The sequence below is a fragment of the Ostrea edulis genome, chromosome 1 (genome assembly GCF_947568905.1).
Source record: "Ostrea edulis chromosome 1, xbOstEdul1.1, whole genome shotgun sequence".
NCBI classification, from domain to species: Eukaryota; Metazoa; Mollusca; class Bivalvia; order Ostreida; family Ostreidae; genus Ostrea; species Ostrea edulis.
Genome location: NC_079164.1, coordinates 92084552 through 92098544, shown reverse-complemented (window position 1 = coordinate 92098544; position 13993 = coordinate 92084552). Strand labels below are relative to the sequence as shown.

At 36.9% G+C, this 13993-nt stretch overlaps 2 protein-coding genes across 2 annotated transcripts; both read right to left on the bottom strand.

Annotated features, from left to right (window-relative positions):
• LOC125674314 (uncharacterized) lies at nt 1-9023 on the bottom strand. Its single transcript, XM_048911458.2, has 4 exons — nt 8710-9023; nt 1927-2314; nt 1640-1816; nt 1-1531 (listed from the first exon to the last, which is right to left on the bottom strand). The coding sequence occupies exons 1-4, from the start codon at nt 8914-8916 to the stop codon at nt 201-203; spliced, it is 2103 nt and encodes a 700-aa protein (XP_048767415.2). The 5' UTR covers nt 8917-9023; the 3' UTR covers nt 1-200.
• A 292-nt stretch (nt 9024-9315) lies between these two features.
• Nucleotides 9316-13590, bottom strand: LOC125674307 (uncharacterized). Its single transcript, XM_048911450.2, has 4 exons — nt 13271-13590; nt 11595-11970; nt 11214-11414; nt 9316-11028 (listed from the first exon to the last, which is right to left on the bottom strand). The coding sequence occupies exons 1-4, from the start codon at nt 13466-13468 to the stop codon at nt 9887-9889; spliced, it is 1917 nt and encodes a 638-aa protein (XP_048767407.2). The 5' UTR covers nt 13469-13590; the 3' UTR covers nt 9316-9886.
• Nucleotides 13591-13993: the final 403 nt, after the last annotated feature.

Here is a 13993-nt window from a genome sequence, read left to right as displayed (position 1 = left end):
TGCTCTCTGATATTTTTATTGTGAAAAAACAAACAAATATTGCAATACAGTGGACTATAAGAAATAATTACTTGAACGCGATACCGGAAAGACTGGATTTTGATGACGGGGAAATACGATGGATTTTGGAAAATCATTGTGCTATCGAATTTGTCAAAAGTAGATGCTGTATCGCCAAATACTCCAATTATTTATTTATTTTATATCTTATCAAAAACTCCCATCATATCAAATAAAGACTCGTCATCGATCTCGGGACAAGCACACATACAAATATCAACTGGACAAGATTGTTTTCCATTGCTGCATTCTATTTCACATATCATTTCCATAATGGAAACCGCTCCATAGATCGTTGCATCTTTTATTGTGAACTTGCTTTTGCAAATCTGCTCCACTGGCGGACAATTCTTGCTGTAAGGTGACATTTTCTTGCGGCTTTCTCTTTCAATGAGTACGTCTGGTTCTCTATCAAACTCAATCTCGGGATTAGCGAGATCTCCTCTAGAAGGTTTCAAGTAGTTGGTCGTCAAAGTGCCATTCGAAAAGGAATGGTCTTGAGGCAATTCGAAAAATCCAGAATTTTTATTTTGGAAACTGTTGTAATACCACTGGTTCCCGGTTCTGCCATTTACATTCTGAACAGTGTTCATGTTAGCCACTCCCATGACCCCGCCTTGACCTTGTATCATACCACCGATACCAACCCGACCTTGATTTGCTCCACCTAAACCTGGAATCCCGCCATTTAGAGCAGCTTGTCTTTGCATTGTATAATACCTTAGATGCATTTGTGTTATCTGCTGAGGACTGAATTGTGGGAAAATTTGCACAAGGTGTCGGCGTTCTGCGATGAGTGGTAGGAGAACACGTAATCTACTATTGTCTGGGAAAGACTGGGGAATCAGCTGAGATACTTCTGGAGTAGATATAACAGGAATAAGAGGGATGAGTTGTTGTATATGTGCGTCATTAATATTCATTCCAGTAAGAACTGGAGACAACCCAGCAATAGGCACAGGATTCACTGGAACACCTGCTGCACCTGCTAGTCCCCCGGCGGCCACGGGTTCCCCAATTAGAACTCTCTGTTCGGCTGCCACCGGACTTATGCCAACTACCATCCCTGGTTGTGCAACAGGGAATTGATTTAGTCTTCTTCGTTCGTCTTTGCGGTCAAACAACATTCCACCAAGACCTAGAAGAAGACCGCTGGGTATTAAGAATTGTAGTAGACCAACAGCTGCTAGTCCTCCAATAGATTTCTTGTATTTTCCTTTGCCAATGACAATCGGGGTTTCTGTGGTAGTCTGTGCTTCGGGTTCCTTGTAGGATGTGTCTGTCTTGTCTGGCTTCGTCGGCTCCTGTGGTTCTGGTTTGGTACTTTCTGGTTTAGGGTAAATGAGAATCCGAGGTCGAGGCCTACGTCTTCTGTTCGAATTCTTAGGTAACTTATTACCGCCTTCCTTCAATCTGTCTACTACTAAGGGTGGTAATGGCGTGTTTATTGTGAATTTAGGATGTGTATCGTCTGTTTGATGAAAAAAACATATAATTATCAAAAACAAAACAGTTTGCAGGAAAATAATACAGATCTAGATTAATTTGCATATGCTAACTAAAATGATATATGTGTTACCCTTGTGGGCCAAGCTGTCATATTTGGATGTGAAATCAGGCCAAGGAAAATTCCCTGGAACATTCAAGTTTTTAGGAATTATCGAGATGTCGGCGCAGTTCACAAGTGTCGTCTGCGGGCCGTGACCTTCACCACAAATGTGTTTACCGTTCACAACTTCGCAACCCTCATCCACGTCTGCAAGTTAAAGCAAATTGAAAACAAACTGCCTAAATCGAATTTGTATTTGATTTTTGTAATATTTGACGGTTTCCTCATAGCAGGATATGAACGAATGTCGTACTTACTCGTGACCCACGTCCACTGCATGGTGCACACTTTACAGTGGAATTTCCTCGGTAGCTGCAGAGGGACCACGATATCATTAGAAGCGTTCACCTTAGGTACGCGTATCTCCTTTATCTGGGGAGAGTTAGCCAAACTTAAAACGGTCTCGTCAAAGCAGTCCTGTGTTTCCTCAAATGCATTCTTCGGGTTACAAAGCTTGAAGATATAGTACCCGCCGTTGCCGTTTTCAGATACCTCTACGGTTACGTTGATGACCGAGGCTTCTTGATAGATGTAAGTGGGCTTTCGTATGGCGGCGTACTTTCCATTCGGAACTTCGTTGTGCCGAGGTCCATAGTAATAGTCACCACATACTCCACACTTTCCTTTCAAATCACCGTGTAGTATCTGAAAGAATGAGAAAGTATATATATATATATATATTAAAAACAGTGTTATATAATGACATAAAGAAAGTATCGGTCAAATCGAAATAACTGAGAAACATTTGTCGTCTATTTCATACAATGTTAATTCAGAATATTTCAATTCATGTTTGGTTATGCAAAGCAGTAACATTTTTCCAATATATTTTATGAATTTGACCAATTATGACGATCATTGAAAACATATCAGACTTTCTTATGCACTAGTATATTTGTCATTAAATCGTTAGATATATAACTTTCTGAATCATTTATGTAATGAATGTACGACGTTACAAACATGAGAAATTTCCCGTCATTTTCTTCCAACAGGCAAAAAATCACTATTTTTCTAATGATGTTGGGCTTCATGCATGAACAATTAATTAATGAAAAAGGTAATATAAAAAGTTAATATATTTTAAATTTTATATCTTATATTCTAGATTCGTGAAATTAGCTTTGGTATGTACACCGCGTTTATGGGTTCTAGGTGTAAAACTGTCTCAATGATTTTTTTTCATGGAGATTGTAAATTATCACCAACTTGTTCTTTAAACTCAAGTTTCTCTACCATTGAATATGCGTACATATTTGTTAGTCTCGATCATACAGAAGTTGCTACAGACAAATTCAACTGTTTACTCCCCAAAACACTTGCTACAGACAAATCCGATTGTTTACTCCCCAAAACACTTGCTACAGACAAATCAAACTGTTTACTCCCCAAAACACATGCTACAGACAAATCAAACTGTTTACTCCCCAAAACACTTGCTACAAACAAATCCAACTGTTTACAACTTATCTCTGGTATATTCAGGGGGCTCCGTGTTTGCCCAACTTTCTATTTTATATTCCTTATAGAAATTATGAGATTTATCACTTTTCGTTATCTTCACCTATACATTGATTAATATATTGCTCTATGTTCATCATGTTGGAAAATAAGTATCAATACTCTACTCAATAAAATACTCTACAGTAAGAAAACTTTCAAACAGGCCCGAATTAAACAAAACCAAGAAACAAAACAAACAAAAATGGAAAAATAAAAATTTGAAATCTTTAAAAGGAGCTAGAAAAACATTGTAGTAAGGGTCTTTAAATGGCGCTGAATCCATTTTAAAAATCAAATTACATTTAAGCTTCAACTCTGTATAGTTCGATTTAGAGTAGTTTCTATGGGCGCATGTATTACCTTTCTGAACTAACCAATCAGCGTCTTTATCAGAATTTCGATAAGTCTCGTTTTGAGTTCAGAGAAAATACTGAACAGAGAGTGAGAAGTATACACACTCGTCTGGATGATCGAAACTTAGATATTTGTAATATATGTCCTTTTAATTGATTTAAATAAAAATAAAAATTTGTAAACTGTATCACAATTAATCACAATAAATCGATATTAATTTCGAATACTCGAAATTACGACTTCGATCAATATCGAAACATCCACAACGCGACGTATCCGGAAATATTCATATCTAGTGATCAGTCATCCAAAACATTACTTCGTTAAACACCACTCTGATTCCTCACACAAGTACTATGAAGTTGAAATAAAAAATATGCTGGACTTCCTCATTGACAATATCTTTGTGGTCTTTGGTAATCAGGTCTTCCAACATTCTGTGGGAATTCCCATGGGTACGATATATGCTCCTTTTGTTAGCTGACCTGTTTTTATATTCTTATGAAGCAAAATTTATTCAAAAACTTTTAAGTGAGAAGAAAATATATTGCGGTGGCCTTCAATTTGACACTAGATGTATCGACGTTTTGTCTATTAACAATAATAATTTTCATTCATATGTCGATTTGATATATCCCAGTGAAATTGACATTAAAAAAAACAGAACAGAATCGTCCACTTCTGCTTCATACCTAGATATTTTATTGAAAGTAGATATTAACGGCAAACTAACAACTCAACTTTATGGCAAACGGGATGATTTCAGCTTCTCCATCGTCAACTTCCCATATTTATGTAGCAATATTCCATTATCACCTGCATGTGGTGTTTATATCTCACAAATGATTCGATACGCAAGAGCTTGTTCTACTTATGGTCAGTTTTTAAATCGAAGTAGGTTACTGACAAACAAGTTGATGGTGCAAGAGTTCCAACAGTCTCGTTTAAAGTCAAAATTTCGCAAATTCTATGGTCGTTATAACGATCTAGTTTGCCAATACAACCTATATGTATCATTGGGTCAAATGCTGTCTGACGTGTGGCATGTCGATTGTTTGGCCGTTCTTGGCAATTGATTTTGCCTGCGGATAACTCCGTTTACCTGATCAAGATGTAGGGCTCACGGCGGATGTGACCGGTCGACAGGGGATGCTTACTCCTCCTAGGCACCTGATCCCACCTCTGGTATGCCCAGAGGTCCGTGTTTGCCCAACTCTTTATTTTGTATTCCTTGTGGGAGTTATGAGATTGATCACTGTTCGTTATCTTCACCTTCCATTGATCACTGTTCGTTATCTTCACCTTTCATTGATCACTGTTCGTTATCTTCACCTTTCACTGATCACTGTTCGTTATCTTCACCTTTCACTGATCACTGTTCGTTATCTTCACCTTTCACTGATCACTGTTCGTTATCTTCACCTTTCAAGTTTCAATCATCCTTGCACGCAAAAAGTATAGAATATATAAATTCTTTTGACACAGAAAAGTGGATGCCGCGATTATTATTTTTGTTTCAAGGTCATAATTTCAAGGTCACACTCTTCCCATACCAAAGGACCTTCAAATTCCATTAAAGCAAACATGGAAGGTGAAGATAATGAACAGCGATCAATCTCCTAACTCCTACAAGCAATACAAAATAGATACTTGGGTAAACGCGGACCCCTGGACACACCAGAGATGGGATCAGGTGCCTAGGAGGAGTAAGCATCCCCTGTCGACCGGTCACACCCACCGTGAGCCCTATATCCTGTTCAGGTAAACGGAGTTATCCGCAGTCAAAATCAGTGTGCCAAGAACGGCTTAACAATCGGTATGAAACACGTCAGACAGCATTTGACCCATTGATAGGTTGTATTGACGAACTAGATAGTTATAACGACCATAGAATTTGCGAAATGCTGACTTCAATCGAGACTGTTGAAACCCCTGTACCATCAACTTGTTTGTCAGTAGCTTACCTCGATTTAAAAACTGACTATACGCAGAACAAGCTCTTGCATGTCGAATCAGTTGAGATATATAAACACCATATGCAGGTGATAATGGAATATTGCTACATAAATATGGGAAGTTGACGATGGAGAAGCTGAAATCATCCCGTTTGTCATACAGTTGAGTTGTCAGTTTGCCGTTAATGTCTACTTTCAATAAAATATCTAAGTATGAAGCAGAAGTGGACGACTCTGTGGTGTCCTTTATTTCGAGCTCACAGGGATATATCAAATCGACATATGATTGAAAGTTATTATTGTTAATAGACAAAACGTCATCGATATATCGAAATGTCGAATTGAAGGCCACAGCGAGAGATTTCTTCTCACGTAGTACATAAGTTGTATATACAGCGGATGCGTTACAACATTTGTCTTAATTTACAACATAATCACTCTGAATAAACAAAATTCTACTTCTTTGCAAAGCAAAACTATATAAGGTAGACCGAATTGCCTGTGAGTTTTAATTCGACAACTTAGATATTTTAGAACTTTTCATATAATAACGCTAATGTAATAAAGAACATGACATAAAATAAAACAGGGGTATCCTATAAGAAAGAGAAAATGATTTTTTTCGTTTTTGGTTTTATTTTACTACAGTAATTGGTTTGTAAACTGTTTGAATACAAAATTATTTTTTCGCTCATTTTTTCATGAAATTATGCTATTATATAACCCAATGATAACTTATCAATCGTTTTTTATAATATTGGATAATTACTTTCTTTTTCCAAGTCTTTTGAAAATCAAACTTCTACTTGTGGTGTATCGTGGCTATTTGTATAGTGTTGTACTCGTTCTGAATAAGGACGCTCTAGGTGTGTACATACCCTTATGTCTACTAATGTTGATAGATGGGCGCCCTAAGGACCAATATCTCGCTAATCAATATTGCATTATAGGTTAATACTACTTCGTCGCATAGCTTACTCGATCGCACGATTCTTTTCCGTGTCTAATAAAAGTAGATTCTGACAAACCACATGCACAACGGACAGTTATGTCTTTTAATCAAAATTAAACGTTGAAACTCAAACAAACTCTCTCTCTCTCTCTCTCTCTCTCTCTCTCTCTCTCTCTCTCTCTCTCTCATATATACAGTATATACATACGTTTGAAAACCTGTGAATTATATAAAGATCTGGTATTTTTGTACATCTATAGTATAAATGTACATGTATATAGTATACATATATGAACATGTATGTGATTTATAATCGCGTAAGGCATGCGATTTAAAACTTGATATACATTCCAACTAATGTGATTAAAAATGGAAAAATTGTGTGTATAAATTATTATCAACAATCTTTTAATTCACATTCGAAAATAATGTGATTTATATTTGGAACCATAGCGATACATTTTCGATTTCTTTGATGTATAATCATTGAATACAAATACATATACTATACATTATTATGCCGTTTACTCTGCATTGAATACAAATACGTGTAAAATAATTTAAAACATGCATCACAAGATTTTAAATATACACAATTAATTTAGGAATATACTTGCAGACACAGAATTTGACACCTGTATCACGTGGTTTTTTTAATATTTCAAAATATGGATTACATTATATCTAATATTTTACTATTTACATATATTCAAATAAAAGATATTTCTTCAACTTTGAGAGATATCTCTAAACTTTGAGAAAAATCTCTTAAGGTTAAGGGATATCTCTCAACTTTGTGAGATATCTCTTAGCTTTAAGATATATCTCTCTAAAGTAAGAGATATCTCTTCAAATTAGAGAGATATCTCTCAAAGTTAAAGAGATTTCTCTTTTTAGAATAAATAGTAAAACGGCTTGCTATGTGCAAAACGTTCTACAGCTGCAGTTATAAGCCTGTAACCATGCTGAACATTTTATCAAGGCAATTTTCCCGTGGGGATCCGAATTAGAATAGGTCATCAGTAATCACTTGTCGTAAGAGGAGACTAAATGGGGCGATCCTTCGGATGAGACCACAAAAAAATCGAGGCCTCGTATCACAACAGTTAGAAAAGAGACATATCGAAGAAATGTATTTTAAAGAGAAATTGAAACGAAATGACCTTTAGATATAAAGATTGTCATATTCATTACAGGTATAAATTACTGATTCCAGAATAAATGTGCCTGTTAATCTAAGCAGACAAGATATCTAAATAGATTGCTTAAGGATACAGAATATCTAAATTTAAGCAGACAAGATATCTAAATAGATTGCTTACGGAAACAGAATATCTAAATTTAAGCAGACAAGATATCTAAATAGATTGCTTAAGGAAACAGAATATCTAAATTTAAGCAGACAAGATACCTAAATAGATTGCTTAAGGAAACAGAATATCTAAATTTAAGCAGACAAGATATCTAAATAGATTGCTTAAGGAAACAGAATATCTAAATTTAAGCAGACAAGATATCTAAATAGATTGCTTAAGGAAACAGAATATCTAAATTTAAGCAGACAAGATATCTAAATAGATTGCTTAAGGATACAGAATATCTAAATTGAAGCAGACAAAATATCTAAATAGATTGCTTAAGGATACAGAATATCTAAATTTAAGCAGACAAGATATCTACATAGATTGCTAAAAGATACAGAATATCTAAATTTAAGCAGACAAGATATCTACATAGATTGCTTACGGAAACAGAATATCTAAATTTAAGCAGACAAGATATCTAAATAGATTGCTTAAGGAAACAGAATATCTAAATTTAAGCAGACAAGATATCTAAATAGATTGCTTAAGGATACATAATATCTAACACATGCTGTTTAAATCAACAAGTTATCTAACACAGATTGTCATAAATATACGGCATATTTTTAAACATACAATGCTATCCAATTTAGAAATTTGAAAACTATGTACCGGTAGTAAGTACAACCTTGTTTAACACACTCACCCCTTCACCGATTACAAAACAAGCAGTAAATATAGACTTATAAGTCATTATTACTGAATGCTGCCAAAGAACTGGTTCATTAAAATTCTCAAAATAAAATGTATGTATATTGGTTTTATTCCAAACCACCATGCAAACACTGCTATCTGTTACTATCCCTCCAGGACCGCGACCTTATGAATTCATACCAATAATTTTCATATGAAGTTTGCAAGCCTAAGACATGCGATATTAAGGTACACGGATATTGAAGCAGCGCTGATTACCTTGACGTTTCCACAGTTCAGAGAATCGTACTTCGTGTTCGGTTCTGGCACTTTCGTCCAAATATCTGCGAAGTACATAAAGGTGGCTGCACGTGCGGTTGGACACTTCAAAAACGCTCTAGGTTCCGGTTCTTGTGCTTCACTCTTGATAAAAATCACCAAGGTTACCAACACACAAAATATCAATCCCTTGTTTTGGAACACCATTGTCTTGTTATCAGTCGGCCGCTAAATCATTTTCGAACATGGTCTGATGTATCTGGTTATGGTGACATACACCCGTTTCCGGTAAAACGATGTCGACAAAAGGTTTCGTCATTTAGTCATGAGGTGTAATTTTATTGGTGTATCATATTGATAAGGTCAAAGGTTAATGAATTTCTATAGGCCATGATATGCATTATATTTGCAATGCTTATGAATATGGTATATAACCTGATGTAATGAAAACGGGAAAAGGACAACAATTAAACAGAGTGTGGCTGTGTTTACGCTGCATGTTGTTGAAGAAAGCAATCGCTCCGAGGACAAAATAACCAACGGATACGCCTCCATGTTGAATTGCAGTAATTCTTTCATACATATAGTGTCATAACTTTTGAAACATTAACAGTAAAACGATTTATTTGAATGACATTGTTTGTAACACATTGAAAATACATTGGGTGCAAATTCTGATCAATAATTTTTCCCCCCGTTACGATACACTAAAAACGATTACATATCAATTCACCTACGTCACTGCTTTTTTCCTTTATAGCTCTTACAGCAATGAACCACGACAAAATATAAGTACAGTATAGAACCCAATCACCAGGTATTTGGCACTCGCTGTATGGGCTTCACATCTACCACTACAGTCATTCCGCAATCGTTTTATAACAAATTATACACTATACAATTAACATTTCACTCTGATAATCAACAGTCATTTCCATTATTTTTACGCTCTTGTCATTGTTGTAGCAACACTTATCTTTTCAAAATAAAATCTTTATTGCCAATTCATGTGATATCTTGGCAAGAAATGTTACATGATTTTACGCAGATATTCGTTTATATTGTAGACACCACGCCATTTCTTAAACACGGTGCACATGACAGATAGAATTGTCTTGTTTCTCAAAAGTCAATTCTACATCATTTTATAATATACTTTGATAGTCTTTGATGATAATTACTTCCCAAAAAGACTTGCTGCAGATATCCTTGCTTGTAAACTTATGTCGTCTGCTGGCTCTTCATTGCACGTGCAAGAGCACATCTCTTCTGGACAGTTGGGTTTCCGTGCAGAGCAGTGCAACTCGCATATCATACTGACTATATCAACAGCCCCATAGACTGTGGGTTCATTTGCTCCGTATCTTGGACTGCAAGTCTGCTGAGAGATTGGACATTTCTTACTATATGCCGATATGTCGATTTTATGTGGCTGTTGTTGTATAGTTTCTTTTGTTTTGACTTTATTGACCTCTGGTTCCTCGTCGTACATTATTCTGGTGAAGGCGTGATTGGTTGGAAGCTGGAAGAATTGTTCATCTCCGCGGTTTGGGCGGCTGCTGCCGTATGACGTTGGTTTGTACGTGCGTTGATATTGTACTTGATTGTAACCGTACCCGGGGTTTACAAAACGTGCACGGTCATTTGTTCTTCTGTTTCCGTATCCGTTTCCATAACCTGTCCTATGTCCATAACCGCTTCCACTTTGACCGTATGACTTTCCGTATCTTTTCTTGACTGGAACGGGTTCTTCTATGATAGGGACAACGATAGGAGCAGGAAGCATAGTGTATCCAAATGATGGGGCATATGGTGGAGAAAGCATCGGTTGCATTGGCTGAGAAATCATCGGCATCTGTGGCATATCAATATACTCCACATTGCCTCCATCTTGCCTTCCATTCATTCCCATCATAAGCATTAACCCACCGAGACCAAGACCCAGGGGTGCCAGTAGACTTCCAAAGGATAAACCACCTAAAATGCCTGCGCTGGTACCCCCGATAACCGGCGCCACTGGCGCGATTGGGACAAGAGGTGGAATTATAGGGCCGGGAATCAGTTTCTCTGTGGACTGTGGTAGAGGCGGTGTTGTGGTTTGAGAGCCGGGCGGTATTGGAGTGTTCGTTGTTGTGCCTATAGGTGTTGGTGTGACGATGATGAGTTTGTCAGTGGTGGTTGGAAGACCAGTTGTGCTAGGGATGGAAGCGGGGGTTGTGACTGGTGGGTTGGTGATGATCGGGAAAGGGGTGGTAGTGACGGGTGCTGCAGTGGTGGTAGGAACGGTCACAACAGGGCCGGGTGTTGTTACTGCTGGCGCTGAAAAGAAAGAAGTAGTAGAATCGCAGCTTATTTCTTGCTATATTTACCACCAAGTCTCTCTTTCCTGTGATTCCCCTAAAATCACAAAAACTTACTAAACAAAATTAACATCAGGTCAAGTATTCTACTTATTGGAGACGTGTTATTCAGCTTATCGTCATTTACAACAATGGAATGTTTACCTGGAGTTGTTCCAGATCCGGTATGCCCACCATGGATTGTGGCGTAGACGGAGTTATAATCCGGCCAGTGAAAGTCTGCAGGGATAGGTGCTCCCTGGGCAAGAATGGTAAAATCAGCACAGTTCACAAAGGTAGGTTGCATTCCATATCCCATACCACAAACCAACTGACCATTCAAACTAGCACACCTCCAGTCTCTCGCTGAAAGATACCAAGAGATACTAGTATCATCCTAAATCATCTGTTATATTTAAACCATTTTGATTTCCTATAAAGGGGTTCAAGTGTTTTCTCCCCAAATTTGATATAATTGAAATGTCAATATAGTTCATTCAAGAACTAACATCTTGAATCTCTAAAACTAAGAAATGCGATACAAACCGGTAACCCATGTCCACTGCATGACGCAGTGATCGCATGTCAGTCCTGCTGGCAACTGCAGAGGAACAACGACGTCGCCATCAATATCCGGGATCTGGATTATAGTCTGGTCGGCGGTATTGACGAGTTTCAACGGATTCTGATCAAAACAGGCCTGTGACGCTTCGGTACTAGCGTCTGTTTTACACATTTTGAATTTGAAGAAGCCGCCATTAGCACGTGCGGTGACTTGGACAGTGACGTTAACCACAGCGCCCTCTCGGTAGATGTAAGTGGACCTTTTGGAGGAGTACTTTCCGTTGGGGGATTCATTTGGTTTTGTTCCCCCGATGTAATCGCCACATCGACCGCATTTTCCCGTCAAATCTCCATCAGTCTAGATATTAGAAAAAAAATTCCTTATATGTTCGGGAATGAAGTAAAAGTGCCTGAAACAAGCTATAAATACTAGCAACTTTCAGAGATGGAACTTCGTGTGGGGTTTGATTTGATACCTCAGCTTCATACAGATGCACTCTACCGCTAAAACCAACAGTGATGCGTGACATCTAATTATTGGTCAAATATTCATTAAGAAGAGAAAGACTTATTCAACCAGATCAGTAATTCATTTTAAAAGTTAAAGCTTATCGACCTTTTACTTTCACTTTACTTTGCGCGTGTGGTTCTCCTAAAGCCAGATCTCTTTAAGTTGGTAGTTAATGCGAACAGAAGTAGTCAGATCGCGAAAAAAAACCACAGTAAAATTTAGTCAAAACAAAAATATGATTTTTTGTTCAATTATGTCTGAAAAAATGTAAGTAAGAAACAATAGAACTTTTATTTCGATTATAAATCCTCTTGACTAGAACATTCCGCAGGTCCCAAAAGCAAGGTATTCATTCATCTGCTGACAATGTCTGTCACTAAATGGACTTTACTCTATTCGTAAATGAGACTATACTGAAACTCTTAATAATGATTTTCTTTTTTTTTATTGGCATTAAATGTGTGTGAGGTATGCAAGTTCAAAATGAGGTGCTGAATTCTTCACGAGTACATCCTCGGGTTATAAATTTTGAAAATACACGGGTTTTGTTTTTTGTTGCTTTTTCTTTATCTTTTTCTTTAATGTACTTATATAACAATATTTAACAGTAAAGTAATCAAAATACATTAATTATATAACGGTTTTAACATTCTCTAAATATCTCTGTAAATCATGTCGAGCGTTGACCTGATCCTCTGCTGGAATAAAAAAGGGGGAGGGGGGGGGGGTAGGTGGGCTAAATATGGATTCTTGTGAAATTATGACCACCTACCAATAACTTGTGTATTTTATGTATGTAATTTTAGTCCAAGGCGCTTAATTATCTTTATTTAATTACGAATATTAGATTTTCTTCATTAATTCTACGTTTGTTTGACACATCATTATTCTGGAAACTTTTATTTCAAACCATTCAGATATATAGAAATTGTGTGTTGTGGAATATCAGCTATTTTTCCTGATGTATTTAGATCTATACATATCATGTATGTTATGAAATAATAGTACCTTTTTAAAATTAAAAACTTAAAGAAAGAGAGAGAGAAATACAGTATTCCATCTTCGAAAATAATCCTCTATTTTGATTTCTCTTATGAAATCTTTATTCAACATTAAAAACATGGTGAGTGGTATACAGAATACTTACGTAAGTGCCCCCACAATTCAGCGCCATATCCTCCGTGTTCTGTGTCAGTGTGTTCCCCCATGGTGCTTCCCCAAAATATCGCCACACCGACGAACGACTGGTGGGGGACTTGAGAAATCCGTTCCCCGACACAAACGGTGCAAACCACGCAAAACAAACAATGAGTCCTATTGAAAATTTCATTATTTTCCACTGCATTTTAAAACACAATCCTAAATATTCATCCAAACATGAGGGGTTTTTTTTCAATAAAAAATAATTATAAATCCAAATTCTTGAAACGAATGTTGGCCCTGTTGGCTTAGCGTCTACAGCCAATCCTCTGCATGCTTTTCATTCTGAAGTCCTTGTAAAAATCACTCCAATCCTTTTGGGTCATAAAATAACCAGAAATGTGTACAACATTGACAAATTCTTGGCACACTACGCCGGTCGTGCGTTATAATTTTACCCAACACTACCCGATTACGTCACATGACAGACGACGTAACTACACCGATCTAACTTTGACCGGTAAAGCGCATGGGTACATACTGACGTAATATTCCTCTCCAAGTAAATCCCTCTCTGGACATCGTGTCTACTACCTAAATGTTGTGTTATGAATTTTATGAATTAAATCATTACTTCGAAGGCGGGAAAATTACACAAAGTTCGTACTAGCATTTTCTTGAAAACACTGAGCTGTGCTTACTTTTGTAACGAATTACCTCTTTCATCATA